The sequence below is a fragment of the Salvelinus fontinalis genome, chromosome 39 (assembly GCF_029448725.1).
Source record: "Salvelinus fontinalis isolate EN_2023a chromosome 39, ASM2944872v1, whole genome shotgun sequence".
In the NCBI taxonomy this organism is placed as follows: Eukaryota; Metazoa; Chordata; class Actinopteri; order Salmoniformes; family Salmonidae; genus Salvelinus; species Salvelinus fontinalis.
In genome coordinates, this window is record NC_074703.1 from 6,249,912 (window position 1) to 6,269,677 (window position 19,766).

General features: G+C 42.7%; 3 protein-coding genes across 4 annotated transcripts in view; 1 reads left to right on the plus strand and 2 right to left on the minus strand.

Annotated features, from left to right (window-relative positions):
* LOC129838823 (protein arginine N-methyltransferase 8-B-like) overlaps positions 1-4,657 on the plus strand; it is a gene marked incomplete in the record, with an annotated part of 18,006 nt that extends 13,349 nt beyond the window's left edge. Inside the window, 3 exon segments of the mRNA XM_055906035.1 lie at positions 251-401; positions 1,505-1,626; positions 3,881-4,657. Coding sequence (XP_055762010.1) covers positions 251-401; positions 1,505-1,626; positions 3,881-3,964 — 357 coding nt within the window.
* Positions 4,658-4,757: 100 nt separating this feature from the next.
* Positions 4,758-17,271, minus strand: cracr2ab (calcium release activated channel regulator 2Ab). Of its 2 annotated transcripts, none has more exons than XM_055906033.1 (18): positions 16,830-17,271; positions 14,654-15,183; positions 13,157-13,268; positions 12,566-12,758; positions 12,085-12,231; positions 10,415-10,505; positions 10,098-10,193; positions 9,358-9,545; positions 9,117-9,188; positions 8,849-8,897; positions 8,611-8,693; positions 7,600-8,131; positions 7,223-7,361; positions 6,700-6,781; positions 6,369-6,483; positions 6,121-6,222; positions 5,492-5,568; positions 4,758-5,278 (listed from the first exon to the last, which is right to left on the minus strand). In XM_055906033.1, the coding sequence occupies exons 2-18, from the start codon at positions 14,879-14,881 to the stop codon at positions 5,191-5,193; spliced, it is 2,394 nt and encodes a 797-aa protein (XP_055762008.1). In that variant the 5' UTR covers positions 14,882-15,183; positions 16,830-17,271; the 3' UTR covers positions 4,758-5,190. The 2 variants fall into 2 exon arrangements, with proteins under 2 accessions (XP_055762008.1, XP_055762007.1); XM_055906032.1 differs by having other exon boundaries at positions 7,600-8,230.
* Positions 17,272-17,345: 74 nt separating this feature from the next.
* Positions 17,346-19,711, minus strand: ccdc59 (coiled-coil domain containing 59). Its single transcript, XM_055906036.1, has 4 exons — positions 19,484-19,711; positions 18,692-19,067; positions 17,894-18,002; positions 17,346-17,790 (listed from the first exon to the last, which is right to left on the minus strand). Exons 1-4 carry the CDS (start codon positions 19,626-19,628, stop codon positions 17,620-17,622), a joined length of 801 nt encoding a protein of 266 aa, XP_055762011.1. The 5' UTR covers positions 19,629-19,711; the 3' UTR covers positions 17,346-17,619.
* Between the last annotated feature and the right edge of the window lie 55 nt (positions 19,712-19,766).

Sequence of the window (19,766 nt, forward strand, 5' to 3'; positions counted from 1 at the left end):
ACTGGATCAGAAAGCATGTCATGAAACTTCTCAACAATCTAATATCATCCCATAGATAATGAGGTTGAAGAGGCGGAATGGAGCCGAGGACGTGTGTTTGAGAGATGTGCATTGGTGTATGTCTGACAGTGCATTTATGTATGAGGGAGTGATAGATGGAAGGAGAGAGAGAGAGAGGTGAGAGAGAGAGATATCTTTCTTCCGATGCATGTCTCCCTGTACCATATTTCCTTTGTAACCTATGACCCAGGAAGTGGACATCTACACGGTGAAGCCTGAGGACCTGTCTTTCACCACGGCCTTCTGCCTGCAGATCCAGAGGAACGATTATGTCCACGCCATGGTCACCTACTTCAACATCGAGTTCACAAAGTGTCATAAGAAGACTGGCTTCTCTACCGGTTAGACTTCACCACACACAAATGGGTTGTGTTCATTTGGCACCAAGAGTCAGAAAACAGACTGAAACAGGGAAGGACTACCTGAACTAGTCCAATAAGAAAGACCTACTTTTGTTTTCCGTTGCAAAAACGTTTTGCTACGGTGTGCACTAATGAACACAACCCGCGATGTGACCACATTCATGTACACTAAACGCTAGGTCCTTTGAAATTAGGTGTATGACAATATAAGTTACATGTCTTCCACACAAGCCACTTGTGTTGTTATAAGGTCTGGAACCCGAAGCCGCTAGAGATCTTTTACAGGGAGAGAACCACTGTGTTCGGTTTCTGGGTCCTGTCCAGGTTATGCAACAATGGAAAGTTGTCATTTCAAACAGACATCAATCATTTTGTGTAAATCAGTCAGTTGTAGCACTTGTACAAATATTCTTGTCTCTGGCAATAATCCTTTGGTTTTGTTTGGAAGATTGTGGAAGCACAGCATATTTTTTGCATTTTAATTCTTCAAGGTTTTGACAAGGGGAGGGCGATATTATTGTGAGGTGTAGGTTTGAGGCTGATGATCAAAAGATACTGCTAGACATAAAATCATGTAGTAATAACATCCTTTGCTGTTTCCTATAATGAAAAGTTGACTCTGGCTCTCAGCTCTTGACCCCCTCTAGTGGTATTAAGTGGAACTGCACAGGTTAAAAATACAGACCGATGGTACTTTTTCTGTCTCCCTCCTGATTATTTCACTCTCCACTATCTCTGTGAAGATCTCAATTGCATACTCATAGCGTCCTCTTTCCTTCTCAAAACCCTTTGGAGGATAGGATAGGTCAGAGGGGAGAGACCTCTGGCTTTCTTATCCAATGGGTGATGAGAAGGAGACAAGGAGAGAGGACGCAAGGTGTGTGCAATTGAGATCTCCCCTATGTCTCAATTTTCTCCTAATCCTCTCTCCATCTCCGCCTCTTCTCTCTTGTTCCCCTCCTCCTATTCCTCCCCCTCTCTTCCATCTCCCCCTCCTCCTCTCTTGTTCCCCTCCCCCTCTTCCATCTCCCCCTCCTCTCTTCTTCCCCACCTCCTATTCCTCCCCTTTCTCCCATGGCCAGCTCCTGACGCCGCCAGTACCCACTGGAAGCAGACAGTGTTTTACCTGGAGGACTACCTGACTGTGAGGAAGGGAGAGGAGATACTGGGCAGCATCGCAGTCAAGCCCAACGAAAAGAACGTGGTGAGAATAGAGCTATGCTGTACTAGAACTGCAGCTCACTCCACAACATGCATAGAATAAAATGCTGTTTTAAATATTTTTATTCTAGATGGGTTTTTTCTATAGTCCAGCCAACGACTCCTGACTATAGATGTCAAGTCTTTAACATGATCTATGAATATGTCTTTCTAGGAGTGAAGCCCTATATGAGTATTAGCTCAGACGCCGCAAAACCGCCATCCTATTGCTGTACCACCCACTTTAACTGTTAAAACTCCTCAAATGCATCCTCCCTTCTTCCCTTATTCGAAGTATTCACAGATCGGAGAGGGTTGGATTGGTGAAAGTAGTACGGTGGGAAACTTGCCATCACTTATCCAACTTTATATACAGTTGTCGGAAGTTTACATACACTTAGGTTAGAGTCATTAAATATCGTTTTTCAACCACTCCACAAATTTCTTGTTAGCAAACTATAGTTTTGGCAAGTCAGTTAGGACATCTACTTTGTGCATGACACAAGTAATTTTTCCAACAATTGTTTACAGACAGATTATTTCACTCATAATTCCCTGTATCACAATCCCAGTGGGTCAGAAGTTGACTCTAAGTTGACTCTGCATTTAAACAGCTGGAAAAATTCCAGAAAATGATGTCACGGCTTTAGAAGCTTCTGATAGGCTAATTGACATCATTGTCAATTGGAGGTGTACCTGTAGATGTATTTCAAGGCCTACCTTCAAACTCAGTGCCTCTTTGCTTGACATCATGGGTAAATGAAAAGAAATTAGCCAAGACCTCAGCAAAAAAATTGGAGACCTCCACAAGTCTGGTTCATCCTTGGGAGCCATTTCCAAACGCCTGGCGGTACCACGTTCATCTGTACAAACAATAGTACGCAAGTATAAACACCATGGGACCACGCAGCCGTCATACCGCTCAGGAAGGAGACGCGTTCTGTCTCCATGAGATGAACGTACTTTGGTGCGAAAAGTGCAAATCAATCCCAGAACAACAGCAAAGGACCTTGTGAAGATGCTGGAGGAAACAGGTACAAAAGTATCTATATCTACAGTAAAACGAGTCCTATATCGACATAACCTGAAAGGCCGATCAGCAAGGAAGAAGCCACTGCTCCAAAACCGCCATAAAAAAAACAGACTACAGTTTGCAACTGCACATAGGGACAAAGATCATACTTTTTGGAGAAATGTCCTCTGGTCTGATGAAACAAAAATAGAACTGTTTGGCCATAATGACCATCGTTATGTTTGGAGGAAAAAGGGGGAAGCTTGCAAGCCGAAGAACACCATCCCAACCGTGAAGCACGGGTGTGGCAGCATCATGTTGTGGGGGTGCTTTGCTGCAGGAGGGACTGGTGCACTCCACAAAATAGATGGCATCATGAGGTAGAAAATTATGTGGATATATTGAAGCAACATCTCAAGACATCAGTCAGGCAGTTAAAGCTTGGTCGCAAATGGGTCTTCCAAATGGACATGACCCCAAGCATACTTCCAAAGTTGTGGCAAAATGGCTTAAGGACAACAAAGTCAAGATATTGGAGTGGCCATCACAAAGCACTGACCTCAAGCCTATAGAACATTTGTGGGCAGAACTGAAAAAGTGTGTGCGAGCAAGGAGGCCTACAAACCTGACTCAGTTACACCAGCTCTGTCAGGAGGAATGGGCCAAATTCACCCAGTTTATTGTGGGAAGCTTGTGTGAGTCAAGTTAAACCATTTAAAGGCAATGCTACCAAATACTAATTGAGTGTATGTAAACTTATGACCCACTAGGAATGTGATGAAAGAAATAAAAGCTGAAATAAATAATTCTCTCTACTATTATTCTGACATTTCACATTCTTAAAATAAAGTGTTGATCCTAACTGACCTAAGACGGGGAATTTTTACTTGGATTAGATGTCAGGAATTGTTAAAAACGGAGTTTAAATGCATTTGGCTAAGGTGTATGTAAACTTCCGACTTCAACTGTAGGTCAGTGGCTACTTTAAATGGAGGGAGTAAAGAAGGATGTATTTTCAAAGCATTCAAAAGGGCTAAATATCCCTACTGTTGTGTCCATCTCAAATACCCTTTTCATACTACTAAGCCAAGTCGTACTGGGCTGGCCTGGTTACACATCCATAGTTGCTGAAATTGTAGAAGGACAATGTGGAAAGAAAATACCAGAGGCAGCACCTATGGTTTGGGTCGACACGATACTGTCAAATGGTTATAGGTGGACTGAAGAGTCTTCTCTTGTATTCCAGCGGGACCTGGAGTTCACCTTGGAGTTGGACTTTAAAGGACAGCTGTGCGATGCGGCCATTTCCCACGACTACAAGATGCGCTAGCTGACCAGCAAAGGGCGATATCACCCTCCTCAGCCCCCTATTGGACACATCTTGAGGGAGGGCACAGGCTCTCCTATTGGTCCGAGGGGGACACGATACACATCTGATTGGATGACAGCGTTCCAGCACCTAAGTGATGTCATAAAAACAAGCCATTTCGAAGCAATAGTGCCATCACCTGCCACATTTTTAAAGCTGCCCTGAGAATGTAATATCCCTGATGAACTTGATTTGTTATTTTATTCAGGTTGAGTTTCAGTGTTATTAGTACTAGATCTAAAGGAGTTATAGGGATTTTAGATGCCAGTCCAGAGGCACTTTCAGGACAAACTCTGTCTGTTTTCCTTGATAAAAGACTACACCTCTGTTTCACCGATGTCTTTCAAAGTTCAACGAATGAAGAACCTAAGAGTTTAACAGGAAAGTCATTCAGTGTTTGTTCAAGTTAGGTATATTTTGTTTGTAATCAGTACTGGTCAGTTATTTGCATGTTTATCTTTTTGTTCTTGGTTGATTTCAGGTATCATGATTTGATAATTTGAGATATTCACAATTGCTAATGGAACATGTTTAATGATAGAAACCTGTGAGAAATGTCTTTTGTCTTCCATCCAGTTGGAAAAGATATTTTACCATTTTGATTTTGGGGTGTGGTGTAGGAGTGATGAACAAATAAAGTACAATTACTTAGAATTTTTGGGAAAGAATCAAATTTCACATCAGTATTTTAATCAATTTATGACAATTATTTTGTTGTGCTTATGTTGTAACAGACTAACAACTTAAATCAGGCTCTTATTTACATATCCATTCTGTGTTTTTATTAACAACAAACCACAACTAAAGAAAAACATTCATTCTAGACATTGAAATGATTGATCCACTATAAATTGACAAAATATACCATTAGTTATACAGTAGAACACATGTCTATTGCTCATAACAGTCAGCAGGTCCAAATAACAACACAGAAAACGGGTTGTAATGTACACTAGAGCTAAATCCACTATGATCCAGCTCAACTGGGCTCTTTTGCCTTTAACAAAACAGGTACTGAAAGAAGAGCCGTCCTAATTTGAGACATTGATTAACAAATGTACACAAAGTTAGGATTTGGCTCCGAGAGCAAAGAGAAAGAGTTAGATTGAAGAGTTCCTTCACTTGTTATCAGGAGTCTCCAGCCATTCCAAATGCTCTCTCTCGCCCTCTATTCTGTCAGAGTGTCTTTACTTGCAGCAGGCTTTCTTCTTGATGGGCAGGGCCTCCAATAAGACAAACGTGTCTCTCACCCGATCCTCCTGCTCTTTCAGCACTCTGGACACACAGACAGATGCATTGACGTGTCACACACCGTCCCCAAATTGACTCCTAACCTCTGGAGATTTGAGTTCATCTGAAAGGATTAACATCCATACAAAATTCCTATTCTAATTTATCAGAGGGGGAGGTGGGAACATTAACATAGCTTATACCTGTCCAATTCATTCAGATCTGGATACCTAGGGGCTGTCCCTCTCCCTCACTTACCTGGCCAGGTGGATCATGGCCTCTGTCACGTTGTAGCCGGTGTAAGCACTGACCTCATAGAATATCACACGGGTGTCCTACAGGGGAGAAGAGACTCAGGTCACTGGTTGTAATATCTTCATTTGAATCAGGTTGGAAAATAATCCTGCAGCAACAGGAAATGTTAATTATAATTAATGGACATTCATTTTATTTTTTAGGGGTGCCAGCTACTGGCTCTCCAACACCACCTCCATTAGCATGTGGTCTCCCATCCAGGGACTGACCAGGACCGACCCGGCTTAGCTACAGAGGCAAGCTAGCAGTAGGATGCACGATGGTATGCTGCTGGCAAGTCAAACATTTTTACGTGGAAATTACAAACTTTAGAAGCTTTTTTATACCTTGAATATGCAACAAGTTTACACTTCCTGCTGTGCAAGAAAATTCCTGCAACAGGATGGTCAAATTAAGATATGGCATCTGTAGAGGACCTACAGATGACAATAGCGACAGCTATGCGAGGTCTCGTCCATATTTATAGACAGTGAACAGATTTCCCCCACTCTGTGTTGGTCGTTCAGTTCTTGAGATTATTGTCATAGTGTGCTATAGGATGATATTTATGAGTCCCTAAACAGAGAACTCACGTGGGCCAGAGTCTGTGCATCTTTAAGTGGTACCTCCCTCTCGGACGTCGCATCCATCTTGTTGCCCAGGAGCAGGATGGGAATGCCCACTCCCGCAGCTTCCTGGGAAAACAGAGGTCAATGAAAGGTCAGGCGTCTGCTTAAAACGTTCAGATAGAAATAAACTGTTTAGAACAGACAATTAAACTGTTTAGAACAGACAATTATTTGTCATGTCCTGTCTGGCCAAAGGCCAAATGTGGGCTGACCTGTACGTTGATGAGCCAGGGTCGCACGGCCTTGAAGCTGTCCAGCAACGTCACGTCGTACATGACCACCACGCCGTCTGCCTTACGGAAGAACTGCTTGGTGATGCTGCGGTACCTGTAGCCAACACAGAGAAAGTCACAGCTGGACAAAATGGAACCCTGTTTATTTTGCCAAAGTGCCAAATGCCAACCTGAGAACGTTGCTTTGTTGTCATTTAAGTCACATTCTCAGACTAGCATCCAGGCAAAAATAACACATTGTTTTCTTAGCTACTGGTATCTATTGGTGAGGTTTTGGCAATACTATTTTCACTGGTCCGTGGCCACTCACCTCTCCTGCCCGGCCGTGTCCCACAGCTGCATGGCTACCTGGGTGTTGTCCAGCATTAGAGTCTTCACACTGTAGTCAATACCTGTCAGGAATAGCTCTGACTGGTTATTAGGGTACTAAGAGGAATACACAGCAATAATATACCGTAGCATTAACTCATTTCATTAATGAACACTAGAGGGGGTAGTTGAGCTATTCATCAAGCTTGATGCTTAGGTAATTTTCACAGTCAAAGCGGTGAAATCAAACAAGCTATCCTATAAAGGGGAACCAAGGGGATTCAGAGGAGAATTAAATTGATTCGATGTGACATAATCTGCGGTGGTGCAATGCGTACCGGGGGTTCATAGACAGGGTGTGACTTTACAAGCCCTTTCATGTGATGCTGCTTTGCCCTTCAATCTTCTGATAGTAACTCACACGTACATAAGAACACGCGCACACACACGACCACTGCCACTGTATTAACACAAAACAGGTCCGTGACACCCGTGGTACACAGTAATGTGTTGTCAGTTCTTACCCACAGTAGCGGGGCTGGAGGGGTGGAAGCGGCCGTCACAGAAGGTGCGCAGCAGGGAAGTCTTGCCCACGCTGGAGTTGCCCACCAGAACCACCTTAAACAGGCGGTCCGGGGCAGGCACGGCCCTCTCCTTCACCCTCTGGAGGGATAGGCAGAGAAAGAGGTCAACAGAATGATATTTTCAATTGATTGCATATTGAAGAGCTTCTTTGGAAATGTTGTTGATCACTCAGATGAAGGGTTTTAGTTCTGCTGCTTAACACAATGACAATAGATTTGATCTTATTAGGTAATGTCCTACTACAGCAGGGTTGGGGTCAACTTCATTCTGAGTCATTCCAAAGTGAATTAAAATACATGAATAGAGATGTGCTCACATTTTGGGTCTCCTTGCCGACAGGCTGTCCTCGAGGTGACGAGGGGACATTTCTGATTCTGCTGAAACTACCTGGGTGTTTGAAGGGGGACACTGTCGTGACCGGGACGGGTAGAGGAACAGGGGCTAAGAGGATACTACTCTCCAGATCTTCCTTCTCTTGCTCCTCTTCCTCCTCGTCGTCTTTCTCACTGAGCTGGTGCAGCAGGGGCTGGGGCCCTCCATGAAGCAGGTGGGGGAGGTGGTCCTCCTCGATGGAGATAACCCGACGGAGAGGCCACCCATCATGGGGACCGTCCAGCCCGTCGCCCCCAACCTCCGGTTTACTCTGGTACTCTGTATGCCTGTCCCTTTCGTTCTGGGTGGGGGCGAGGGTCTTCTCTGACTCGAACTTGGAGAGCCTCTCCTTCACCCTCACCCCCTGCGCCTCCACCTCAACCACTTGTGTTGGAGACGAGGTGTTCGAATCGTGGTAGCCGTTGGCCAGGCCGTAGTTGGTTTTTGGCGAACAAGCGGTGTCAACATCGTCCTCGCTAGATGAGGGGGAGGAGACAAAAGAGATTTGAAGGTGTTCTACTGGCAGCGCATCAAGGAACTCATAGGAACCCCCATTGTGGGTGAGGAGTGAGGCTCTTTGGAGACAAGAGGAAGAAACAGAGGATATCAGATCAAAATAAAGTTTCTGAGTCCCATGTTGCCAAGGCACTTTCACGTTAGTCTCTTGTTACAGACCATTATCATTAAATGGTAACTCAAAATGGTTCTGGGTGCTGCCATTACTGTCAAGAGCAGCGCAGAAGTAAGGTACTTTATGCTGTAAAGTACCTTACATTAAATTGACTAATTGGGTGCCTTGGCCTCAAACACATTTTTTGATTGCACATCCTGTTTGTCCTCTTTAATCCAATGTTGATTTAAATCACGTTACTGACAAACATAAAATCAGTTTCTTTTCACACACGACCAGACTGGTTGATTATGTTCAGGGCACTTCTAAAGGAAATGACCTCACCTTTTAAACGGCTGCTGGCTGGTGTCCGCTAACAGATTGACCAAGCCTGCTCTCTGCTTCTGTTTGAGGGAGTTCCTGGGGTTCTGTAGAGCAAAGAGAACAACAGAATGGAATAGAATAGAAGAATGTTTTGTTGTAAATCTCCATATAATGTGGAAATAAATGTGCCTTTGGCTTGAATGTCTTATCATTCAATATCACCACAAAGGTAAGTCAAAACATCACATCGAGAACTCACCACAGCACAGTATATGTCTCGCTCATCTTTTAAATGTTTGTTCATCTCTCTGGATAGATATTGCAAGGAGGACAAAAAAACAATAAGTTGTCAAATGAAATGTATAACATGCATACTGTGTGTGTGTGTGTGTGTGTGTGTGTGTGTGTGTGTGTGTGTGTGTGTGTGTGTGTGTGTGTGTGTGTGTGTGTGTGTGTGTGTGTGTGTGTGTGTGTGTGTGTGTGTGTGTGTGTGTGTGTGTGTGTGTGTGTGTGTGTGTGTAACTTACCTGAGAAGGTCTAGTTGTTTCATCAGGCTCTGTTTCTCTCTCTGTAGTCCCTCAGTGACTCGGTACATTTCCCTGAGCAGAGAGACAGTCACCAAAGCTCACTGAACCACACCTGGGCAGTAATCTAGTGAATGTTAGCTGTACTAGGAGTGACATGCCATAGCCACTGATGGAACGTTTGTGGAAGTGTGATGCCTAGGTTTGTGTTTGGTCATTACATCTAGTGGTAATATTAACCCACATCTCTCTCTCCTGGTGCAGGCGGGAAGCCTGGTCCTGCAGCATGGTCAGTTGTTCCTGGGCCAAGGACAGTTCCTGACAGGTGCTCTCCAGCTCTCTGCTCAGTTCCTCGTTGGTCATCTTCAGCTGGACATTCTCCACCCGGCTCTCCTGCTGCTCACTGCTCAGGTCGCGACACTGGAGATCCAACTGGGGGGGTCAAAGGGCAACATTGTTAGGGAGACATGTATTCTATTATAGTCACAGCTCATTTGTCTTTTATTTTGCTTTATCTGCACTGAAAACACAAAGACTGAAATCAGGAAGGGGGATAAGCCCTGCAGGAGACCAGAGGTGGCCAACCTCCCCCTTGGAGTTACCTCAAATTTCTGGAACGTTCCAACATGAATCTGTTCCAACAACTTCTTAAAGTACAAGGTTGCCAACAAACAACGCATACAAAGTAACATGACCGATTCACCTAGCTAACTAGCTGTCGAAAAGGCATCAACTCACCATGTAGCTTATTCTTAATGTTTGTCGATAGGCTACGACAGTGAGGACAGACATTTTCGGAATAAACATGGTTTGTGAAAAACTGAATTAAATAGCCCACTCCCTACCCGGTATCTTATTCTGCTGCTATACAACTTTGTATGCATTGTTTGTTGGCAACCTTGTTATTTACTAAGTTTTTGGAAAAGATTCCTGTTGGAACATTCCACAAATTATACCCACCCAGGAGGCACCTCAGTCACTCACCCTCCTCTGTTTCTGGAAGAGCTGCTCCAGCTCTCTCTCCTTACTGGACAGCTGCTGCTCCAGGTCGTGACTACGAGACTGGAGACGCTCCGAGTCCTGAAGGAGACCAGAGGAGAGACGGGGAGAGCACATTAGGATAGGAGAAATGAAACAGAAATACAGTACAACACAACCTTGTTGAGTCCATTGATATCCTTGTTCAAGGGTATACAGTAGGTAGGGTTCCAGCAGGTGTCTAGAGTTTGGTGTTAAGAGACACATTCCAGGTCTGGGAGAGGGTCACAAGTCATTTAAACTAACTAATCAACTATATGTACCTGGAGGAGCAGCCGGTCCTTCTCGCTTTTCATTTGTTGCTCCATTTCTTCATATAGACTGCGGATCTCACTGTCGTGTGTGGCTGCTTTCCTGCATGTATGGGGGAGAATGGATTTAATACATCTCGATTTAATAACAACTAAATAATTACTTAACCAGATGCTGTTTACAAGTGGCAGGTTTGAGAGTGATTATAGGTTATTCTGTTTATGTCATAGCTTCACAGGTGTGACTAATTGCCAATGATAATTCATCAAGCCTTCTCATTGGACAATTGACTAATTAACAGAACAGTTGGCATGTATGTAAATCCTGTTTCTGTTCTAGGTGGCTGCCCATGGGCGGTGATGCAGTCCAGAGGTATGGGGGTTCCTGGGAGTAATGGAGGGGAAAAAATTGATGTCTGCCTCCTGTGATTTGTGTTTCTGGTATGTTGCCTGGTTTGTGACTGTGTTAGTGAGCCACGCTGAAAAGGTGAACTTGTGAAACCGTGCCTTAATTTATTAAATGTTTGAACATGTATTTTTGTTGTCTACTTCTACTTCACTCTGCCTACTCAACCCAGAGCCAAAGAACTGGTCACATTACATTAGTCTACCACGTTGCTTTTCCATCTGTAACTACACAGACCGGTTCACACACGTACCAGCATGCTGTCTGTGGATACAGATGGAAAAGCACTTCTCTTGGAATATTGCATTCCTTTAACATTCCGCCACCTTATTAAGCAACCAATTAGTAAGAGGACTCAAGTTGTCTTAAGTGGTACCATGAGAACAATGCATACTATTATTACCAAACAACGGCGACCACAGCAATACAAATACCTAGACAATGACTAGCCGGCTATCATCAAAGGTAGTATAGTGTACATTGTTTCAGGGGAGAACAATAGTCTCATCTGTCTACATGGCAGCTAATTCCTCAGGATTGCAATCAATGTTCCGTTTTGAGAATATGATCTGAGCTTAGCGGTCTATTGAAAGGGATAATTGGGGCATTCTATATAGCATTATGGTAAACCCACATAGAGCTCTGTGTCTACAGGCAGGTTCAAGTAATATGGAACTGATGTCTGGAGTAGTTGACTTGCTAGAACCTCGCTGCATTCATTCACTGAAGGCCTGTATCAATCTTTTGAAGCTATTAACTACTCGGTGCTTTAAACTTCCATGTAAAATGACTACTTTCAATGGGATAGAATCCTGAATCAAACGTTTGTTCTACAATCTGGTACACAAACACATCTCTATAGCAAAATAGACTGTAGATCTATCACATGGGTTGGAACTGAACAAGCTATTGTCAGTTCTTTGAATCAATGACTGCTGTTTGAACCGAATATTCACTCTGACGAGCTGCAATCGAGGAAATACTGGACATGCATTTACAAAGCTGCAAGCTGTTTGTATTGTGGTTTAAATGGCTGTGATTGCAGTCCACTAAACAGTCACAGTGAAGACATCACACATAATGATCACATAATGATGCCTAAATGCCAAAGGGACAGTTTCTCAGACACAAATCAACCCTTGTCCTGGACTAAAAAGCACTTTCAAAAGAGATTCTCCCTTGGCAATGCTTTGTAGTCTGGGACTATGCTTAATCTGCGTCCGGTAAACTGGCCCAGGGAGTAGCAGAGACAACAGAGGTACTTGTGGTCTCCAACCTCTGGAGGGCGCTCTCCATCTCCCTCCTCTCCTCTTTGGCCTCTTTGATCTGGAAGGTGACTCTGGCCAGGAACTCCTCAAAGTTGGACAGGAGGTGAGGCTCATCCCTCCTCAGCTGGGCCCACAAGCTGTGCACCTCGCCTGGACTGGAGGAGGGAGAGAAACAGACAGACAGAGGGTAAGAGTTCTGATAAAACTACAGGGACCGTTCACATTCAACTCACTGGTTGACCTCCACTATATCAGAAACCATTGGAATCCCTGTAAAGACACAGGGTTCCAACAGCGTAGAGAGGTGGAGCCCAAACAGTCCTGTACACCCCGAACCAGCTAAAGCCATGACGGGAAAGTTGAAAGTACAACCCCACACTTTCCAAGATGAGGCAACTACCCCAAACAAAGATATTTGGGGAATACATACAAGGTGTAATGTTGAACATGTAATATAGTATGTAATAATGTGAGGTTAACTCCACTCACTCCTGGAACACGTTGCTGGCCCCTAGGCTCTCCAGCAGCATACAGAAGTGACTCTCCTCCTCATCCTCCCACCCTCCAGTCAACCTCTCATCCCATTGGCTCTGGTATAGGGCTTCTGAGGGCTTCCTCGAAGTGGGGAGGGCGGATGCTGCGTCCTCGCCTACAGAGATCCTCCGGCCGTGCAGGAACTGACCTGGGGACAGAGCAGGAAGCATAAGCATCACCAGCAAGATGTCGTAACATCAGTTTGAATTACAAATCAGGGGGTGTTTCAATTTTGAAAGTGCCCTGCACTCACAATTATCAAGTTTCCGATGGTTGTGAAAAGAGAACTCAAGTTTGTAAGTGCATTTTATACAGAGTACAACCTATCCTTACCTGGGTGAGCATCTACTCCCTGCCAGCTAGGAGATAAATTCATCTATACCTTTGTCACGTTTGAATGTGGTCCCTCACTACAATGATCTCAAAACTAAAGTTATTGAACCACGAGTAAACCATGAGATTTACAGCAGATTCTCCCTTGGGGACTAATATTGTCATATTTCATTGAATTGAAATTGAATGTAGGGAGAAAAACAGGGAACTCACTGAATCCTGATGAGAACACTTCGAGGGTGAGGTAGCCGTTCTGTTCGGTATCTAGGGAGTCAAAGACATTCTCCAGTTCTTCAGCAGTGAGGGGTAGTTCTCTGTGAAGCCTCTGTGGAACACAGACATGCACGCACACACACACACACACACACACACACACACACACACACACACACACACACACACACACACACACACACACACACACACACACACACACAATAAATAGATTGTCTCTTCTGCTAAGAGATGTAACACAACACAAGCCCAACATTCCTCTCCTGCTTCACTCCAGAGAGAAATATATTCAACTCAGTAGCATTGGATGTGCGTTAACTACGGCTGTAATATCTGTCACCCTGGCCTTGTCCTGCCTCTGAATAGAAATGTGTCAAGGAAAACACGCAAAAGAAAGTCATTGAATAGAAAATGGGAGTGATTAACTGAGTTTACAACAGTATTGTGGATTTCATATTGTCAGTGCCAGTGGTGTGGTCAACGCTAGACCTGATTGCAAAAAGAGACGGGAGAATATTGGCACGGCAGGTATAGGCCATATGATTATATTCATTAATAGGCAATAACATGTTACATTATCCTTAGATAATGCACACGTCAACATGACCATTTCCAGGTGATTCTTCTGTCAGACTTTTTAAGCATTTTCTATGAACTATATAAATGTACACAACACTATCCCCTCTAAGCCCAGACAACAACAAAAGCCGTCTCTTGTTGATTTCAAAACAGTGCTTGAGTGAAATACAAAACCGGTGTGTGCATGCACGTGTTTCTGATGGAAATCCCTCCAGTGTTCCTGGACACAGTGATCAAAGGTGCCGTGCTATTGAGTGGCTGCTTCAGTGAGCAGGTGGAGAGGTTCTCGATATGAAAACCTCTGAATGGTCAATGAGGTAGAGAGCCATAGCACAAAGCACCTCCTGCATGTCACACTGTCCTCTGGTTATCTCATGGTTGTGAGAGACAGCATCATCTGTGTGTGTGTGTATGTGTGTACCTTAACCCATGAAATGAACTTGTTTCAACTCATTTTAGTTGTATCTGTTCAGAATTAATCAGTGACTTCCAACTGGGCACAGACGTCAGTTCAACGTCTAGTTTTGATATACATTTGTCAACTAATGTGAATTCAACAAAAAATTTCACTCTGTCATTGAATTAAGGTTAAAGGTTAGGTGAAAAAAATATGAAATTCCCTTCGTTGATTACTTTTTTCAAATCCATTTATTTTCCCACATTGATTCAACGTCATCAAATTACATATTTTGGTTGAAATGACGTGGAAACAACGTTGATTCAATCAGTTTTTGCCCAGTGGGTTTTGACATAATTCACATAATTGTCCCTCTGTCAAAACAATTGTCTAAGCATGGCTGCATCAATGGGATAGACATCTATGTCCATAACATCTAAGTTTCTAACAAGTGTAAAACTGAGGCAAAACAAGCCCCCCCCGTCGCCCCCTCTTCTAACCCTCATATCGGTGCGTGTGATGAAGCCTTTGCCCTCCACATCACAGGTCTGGAAGAATTCCTTGGTCTTATCCAGCATGGCGATGCTTCCCCAGTCAGAACCCCTCCTGTCTGAACTCTTCCTCATGGGGACAGCTCCTCCTCTGCCCTTGGCCTCAGACTCCTCCATGTCACTAGATACACTTCTGCAGAGTATTCTGGTGGCTCTGAACAAGGTAGAATCAGACATGGCTGTCTCACTCCTCGGCCTGGCCGGTTTGGGTCATGGTGAGCGACGAGACCAGGCACTACAAGTCAGTAGTGATGAGGCCACAGAGACTAAGAGTTTTCATATCTCAGTAAATGGTCTGTCTAGGAGTTTTCATATCTCAGTAAATGGTCTGTCTAGGAGTTTTCATATCTCAGTAAATGGTCTGTCTAGGAGTTTTCATATCTCAGTAAATGGTCTGTCTAGGAGTTTTCATATCTCAGTAAATGGTCTGTCTAGGAGTTTTCATATCTCAGTAAATGGTCTGTCTTGTTCCCAGGTTCCTGTGAAGAATAAAAAGGAAAGACATGAGAATATAACCTTAAATCTGTTTGAAAAGTGGGTACATGAAGACCATGATTACAGAGAGCATCACGATGTCATGTTTTCTTTTTAGATTTATACGCTCTCATAAGTCATTGTTTGGCTGCATTTAAACAGTAACAATTTTGATATTTTTTCCACAAATTGTTTTTCGACCAATCACAGCAGATCTTTTTACATCAGATCTTTTTCAGAGCTGATCTGAATTGTCAAAAGCCAATTAGTGAAAAAATATCAGAATTGGTCTGCCTGTCTAAAAGCAGCTTTTGAGATGTGTGTCATGTTGGTAGTGTGTTGTAGGCTAGTAATGCATGAAAGCAGAACTCTTTCTGTGATGTAAGTCTCTTATCTATGTGAAAAATTACAGGAAAGGGGTTAGTGTTACTATTGAGTAACAACTATGAGAAAAGTTTGGTCTTGAACCGCGTGTCAGCAGCCACATAATCCTTTGGGTATAAATTCCCTTTTTCATAAACTGAGACTTTCATCCTAGCTAACATGCTGGGAAGTATGTAAACATAACGGCTTATCTTAATACCGAAGCATACAATCCTCACAACTATGTTAATTCCTGCATACCAGACTACAGTCTAGACATTGTGAATAAAAACCACTCAATGAAATTCTCTTCAGGTTTGGGAACACTGAATATTAGCCGTCGGTAGGCTTACTGTATCTTCTAAACACAACGGTATTACAGCCTGTGCTCTAGAGAGTAACATCCTTGTGCTGCTATCAGTCTATTGCTAATCTGCACCCTGAGCTGCTATGTTTTTCACTACATTGTAAAGCAGGGCTACAGTTAACCACAACAAATTGAGGCTGAGGAAGTGGTTATAGCGGATAGGGCTTCTGTGGAAATGGCTAACGTTAGGTGTGGGCGACAGCATCATGGGCTTCTAACCAAGACCGATCAGCCTTCAACTCATGAGGTCTGTACAGTAGCAGTTTTAGTTAAGGTAGACAAAGAACATGACATGCTCTGTAGGTGTTGACTAATGTGGGTAACATTATTCACAAATTAACACATACCATACGAAATGTAACATATCATACAAATGGAGTGTCTCTGATTTACATACAGAATAATACGAAATGCTCTGAGACCGGGTTGGTAGCCGATAGCCTATCATATTACAAAACACTGTATTCCACTTTGGGACCAGGATATACATCTGCCTTTTACTCACCTAGCCAGACTAAGAAAAGATGTAGCATTCCATTTAGAAGGAAATGTCAGTTTGGTTAGTTCTCATTAGAAGGAGCATATCCAACATAAATGGCAACAGTAGCATTTTTATTTTATTTAACCTTTATTTAATTAGGCATTACTTATGTATAAAACCTTTATAATCTAAAAAATAAAGCAATAATATAATTTGTGCAAGATGTTTGTTGCCCTTTCTGACAAAATCGAAACTAGAACGTGTGCTTGTCATCATGTATACAATTTTTAAACCGATGGGTGTGAAAATATGTATAATTTCTTACCTCTATATGATCCATAAAAATGTTCCCATAGGCAAGTTCATGCATTCTGTATTGAGTAAAAATAAGCAATCAAATTCATTATCGGATAAGCAATCGAAAAACACTAATAACTTACCTTTTAATATCCAAAAGATTAAGATATTAGCCCTGAAACTTTCAACATGGACCAAAATACAGAGAGCGATGATCGCACTTCCTATTTAGGAAGTTCTTGCCTCAAACGACGCTTTGAAAAGTAATTCGCATACCATGTGATGTCATGGGGCAGTCGCCTGAGGGGATTTAGGGTTCGAGATCTCACTAATAATCACCACTTAGGGTAGACAGAGCTTCCGTTAAATATCAACATGCAACAGGTAATTAGTACTATTAGAATGACAGCGGCACAGTGGAAGGGCAGCATGAACATCAAAAAACGTGCGCGCTACACATAATCTGTAACTATGACAACGCCTGGGCAAGGAGGTGCCGTCCAAAGAGATGTCATTTTATGCGAGTGTCCAGGATATGGTCTCTATTTTGTCCCGCTACAAATAAAACACTACATTTCTCACTCTGAATTCTGCAGTCCACTTGGATCAACACTAGCTTCAGTTCTTGGTGCACTCATAAATAGAACAATAAACCAGACTTCGCTTACAACCTTTTATTAACATTTAATAGAAATGGTTTCTATTTGAAAGGAATATTTAAATATTTTACAAGAACAGCTCATCTCTCAAATGCCACCTTGTGGTTCAAAATGTAAATAAACTGCTAAAAGTCTGAAAATCTATTATGATACAATCTATTCACAATGGCAGTTCACAAAAGAAGAACAAGACTCATCTATGATATAAAACCATCACAGTAAAAGTTCCACTGTTTATTTGCTATTTGAAGCCTTCGACGTCCATTTTTCCGGGTCATTTTCCCGGCCCGGTCCCTTGAATCTTCTGGAGCAGGTATTCCATCTGTAGGTTCAGGTTGGGCTGCCCCTTCTTCGTCTTTTTGCTCAGCATCTGAAATGTCTCCATTTTCTTCTGTTTGTACTTCTTGATAGCTTCTTCTTTCTGCTCCTTGTTCTTCAAAAACTCCTATATGGAGGCAAAAATACCACTTGTTGAGAACAGTCCAACGCTTTTGACCTACGATAGTACTTTTCTGAGGACTTTAAATTGAGAACGTGAAACACTATACCTCTTTCTTATTCTTCTGCTTTTCTTTAACACTTTCAAACTCCTCTTTTGTTTTCTGATAGGAAGTCTTCCTCAGCATTTTCTTTTTACTCCGGTTACTCATGGGTAGACTGGAAAACAACAACACATTAGCATGTTGCATCACGCATTGTAACTCCTTCAAGTGGTTGGCCTTGATTGCAACGACATTTCACACAAAGCATTACCCCACTTCATTGACAGAAATTACATTTTACACAGTACACTGTAAATGGGTAGTGCATTTACATTTTACACAGTACACTGTAAATGGGTAGTGCATTTACATTTTACACAGTACACTGTAAATGGGTAGTGCATTTACATTTTACACAGTACACTGTAAATGGGTAGTGCATTTACATTTTACACAGTACACTGTAAATGGGTAGTGCATTTACATTTTACACAGTACACTGTAAATGGGTAGTGCATTTACATTTTACACAGTACACTGTAAATGGGTAGTGCATTTACATTTTTTGCACAAACTGCTTTACTCCAAACCAGATGAGCAAATTGTATTGTCACATACACATATTTAGCAGATGTTATTGCGGGTGTAGCGAAATGCTTGTGTTCCTAGATCCAACAGTGCAGTGGTATCTAACAATTCACAACAATATACACAAATCTAAAAGCAAAAAAATGGAACTAAGAAATATATCAATATTAAGACAAGCAATGTCAGAGTGGCGTTGACTAAAATACAGTAGAATATAATACAATATATACAAATGAAATTAGTAAAGCAGTTTGTAAACATTATTTAAGTGACTACCTGTCATTCTTTGAGGCCACTACTGCTGGAGTGGGCTGTGAGGCAAAGTCAGTCTTGTCAGAGGAGATGCCAGCATCAGCTGCAGGGTCTATGGATGTAGCTAGGTCCGTGGGGGCTTCATTCACTGCCATGGGAGCTCCTTCCTCCTCTACTGGACCACCACCGCCAGCCATCCTAGCTTTGGTTCTGTTGATTCTGTTGGTCTTAACCTCATTCCTCAGTTTCTCGGCCTCAGCCTCATAGAGATGCCTCAGATGTTCGGGGTACTGTTCTGTATATTGGCTTTTGAGCTCTGTGTTCTTCCTCCTCTCCTTCCGTAGCAGTTTGTTGTATTCATGTTTCACTTTCTCCTTCCTTTTGAAGGCAAAGCCTTGACCTGAGGAAAGAGATGTTTATAGCTCAAGCATTAATGTATATCTGCAAAAACACTGTTTGTTAACTTACACATAAACATTTAGCCACCCATGTAGCTAAGTTAGTTTATTAGCTAATTGATCAATGGGGTGGGGGGGGGGGGGGGGGGCTCATAGATTAATCAGGACCTTTATAGATTCCCCACTTCTACTGTTGGAAGGTCTAGTTATCCCGGCACTCTAACATATTGAATGATTTAATTTTATACAATATACATTAACTGCAATTTTAAACACACTTTAGATAGCTAGATAGGCTAGCTTAGCCTGGTTGCCGTCTCCGTTCAGCTAACTATTACATTCCAGTGGCAAGTTAGCTAGCTAAAGTCACTGGAACTCAGACTATGGCTAGCTAGCACTGGCAAGCGAGCTTAGCTACCTTCTCCAATACTGCCGTCGAATACTTTGTGCTCAGAGACCCACTTCTTCTTGCCCCCTGGTCGATTGTAGGGTTGGTTTCTATTGGCACGTTTTCCGTCAAATGTGCCCTTGGTCTCCATTTTTTGCTGTGCTGGTGGTGCCATTTCACTCAATTTTAGCAAAATATTGCAAGTTTCATGTGTTTACTTCCCATGTGCTTTTCGTCGCATTGTTATGGCGTGTGTGGTGGTCTCAGAAAGACATAACAAATCCATTCATGAGCAATCGACCACGAGGGACGT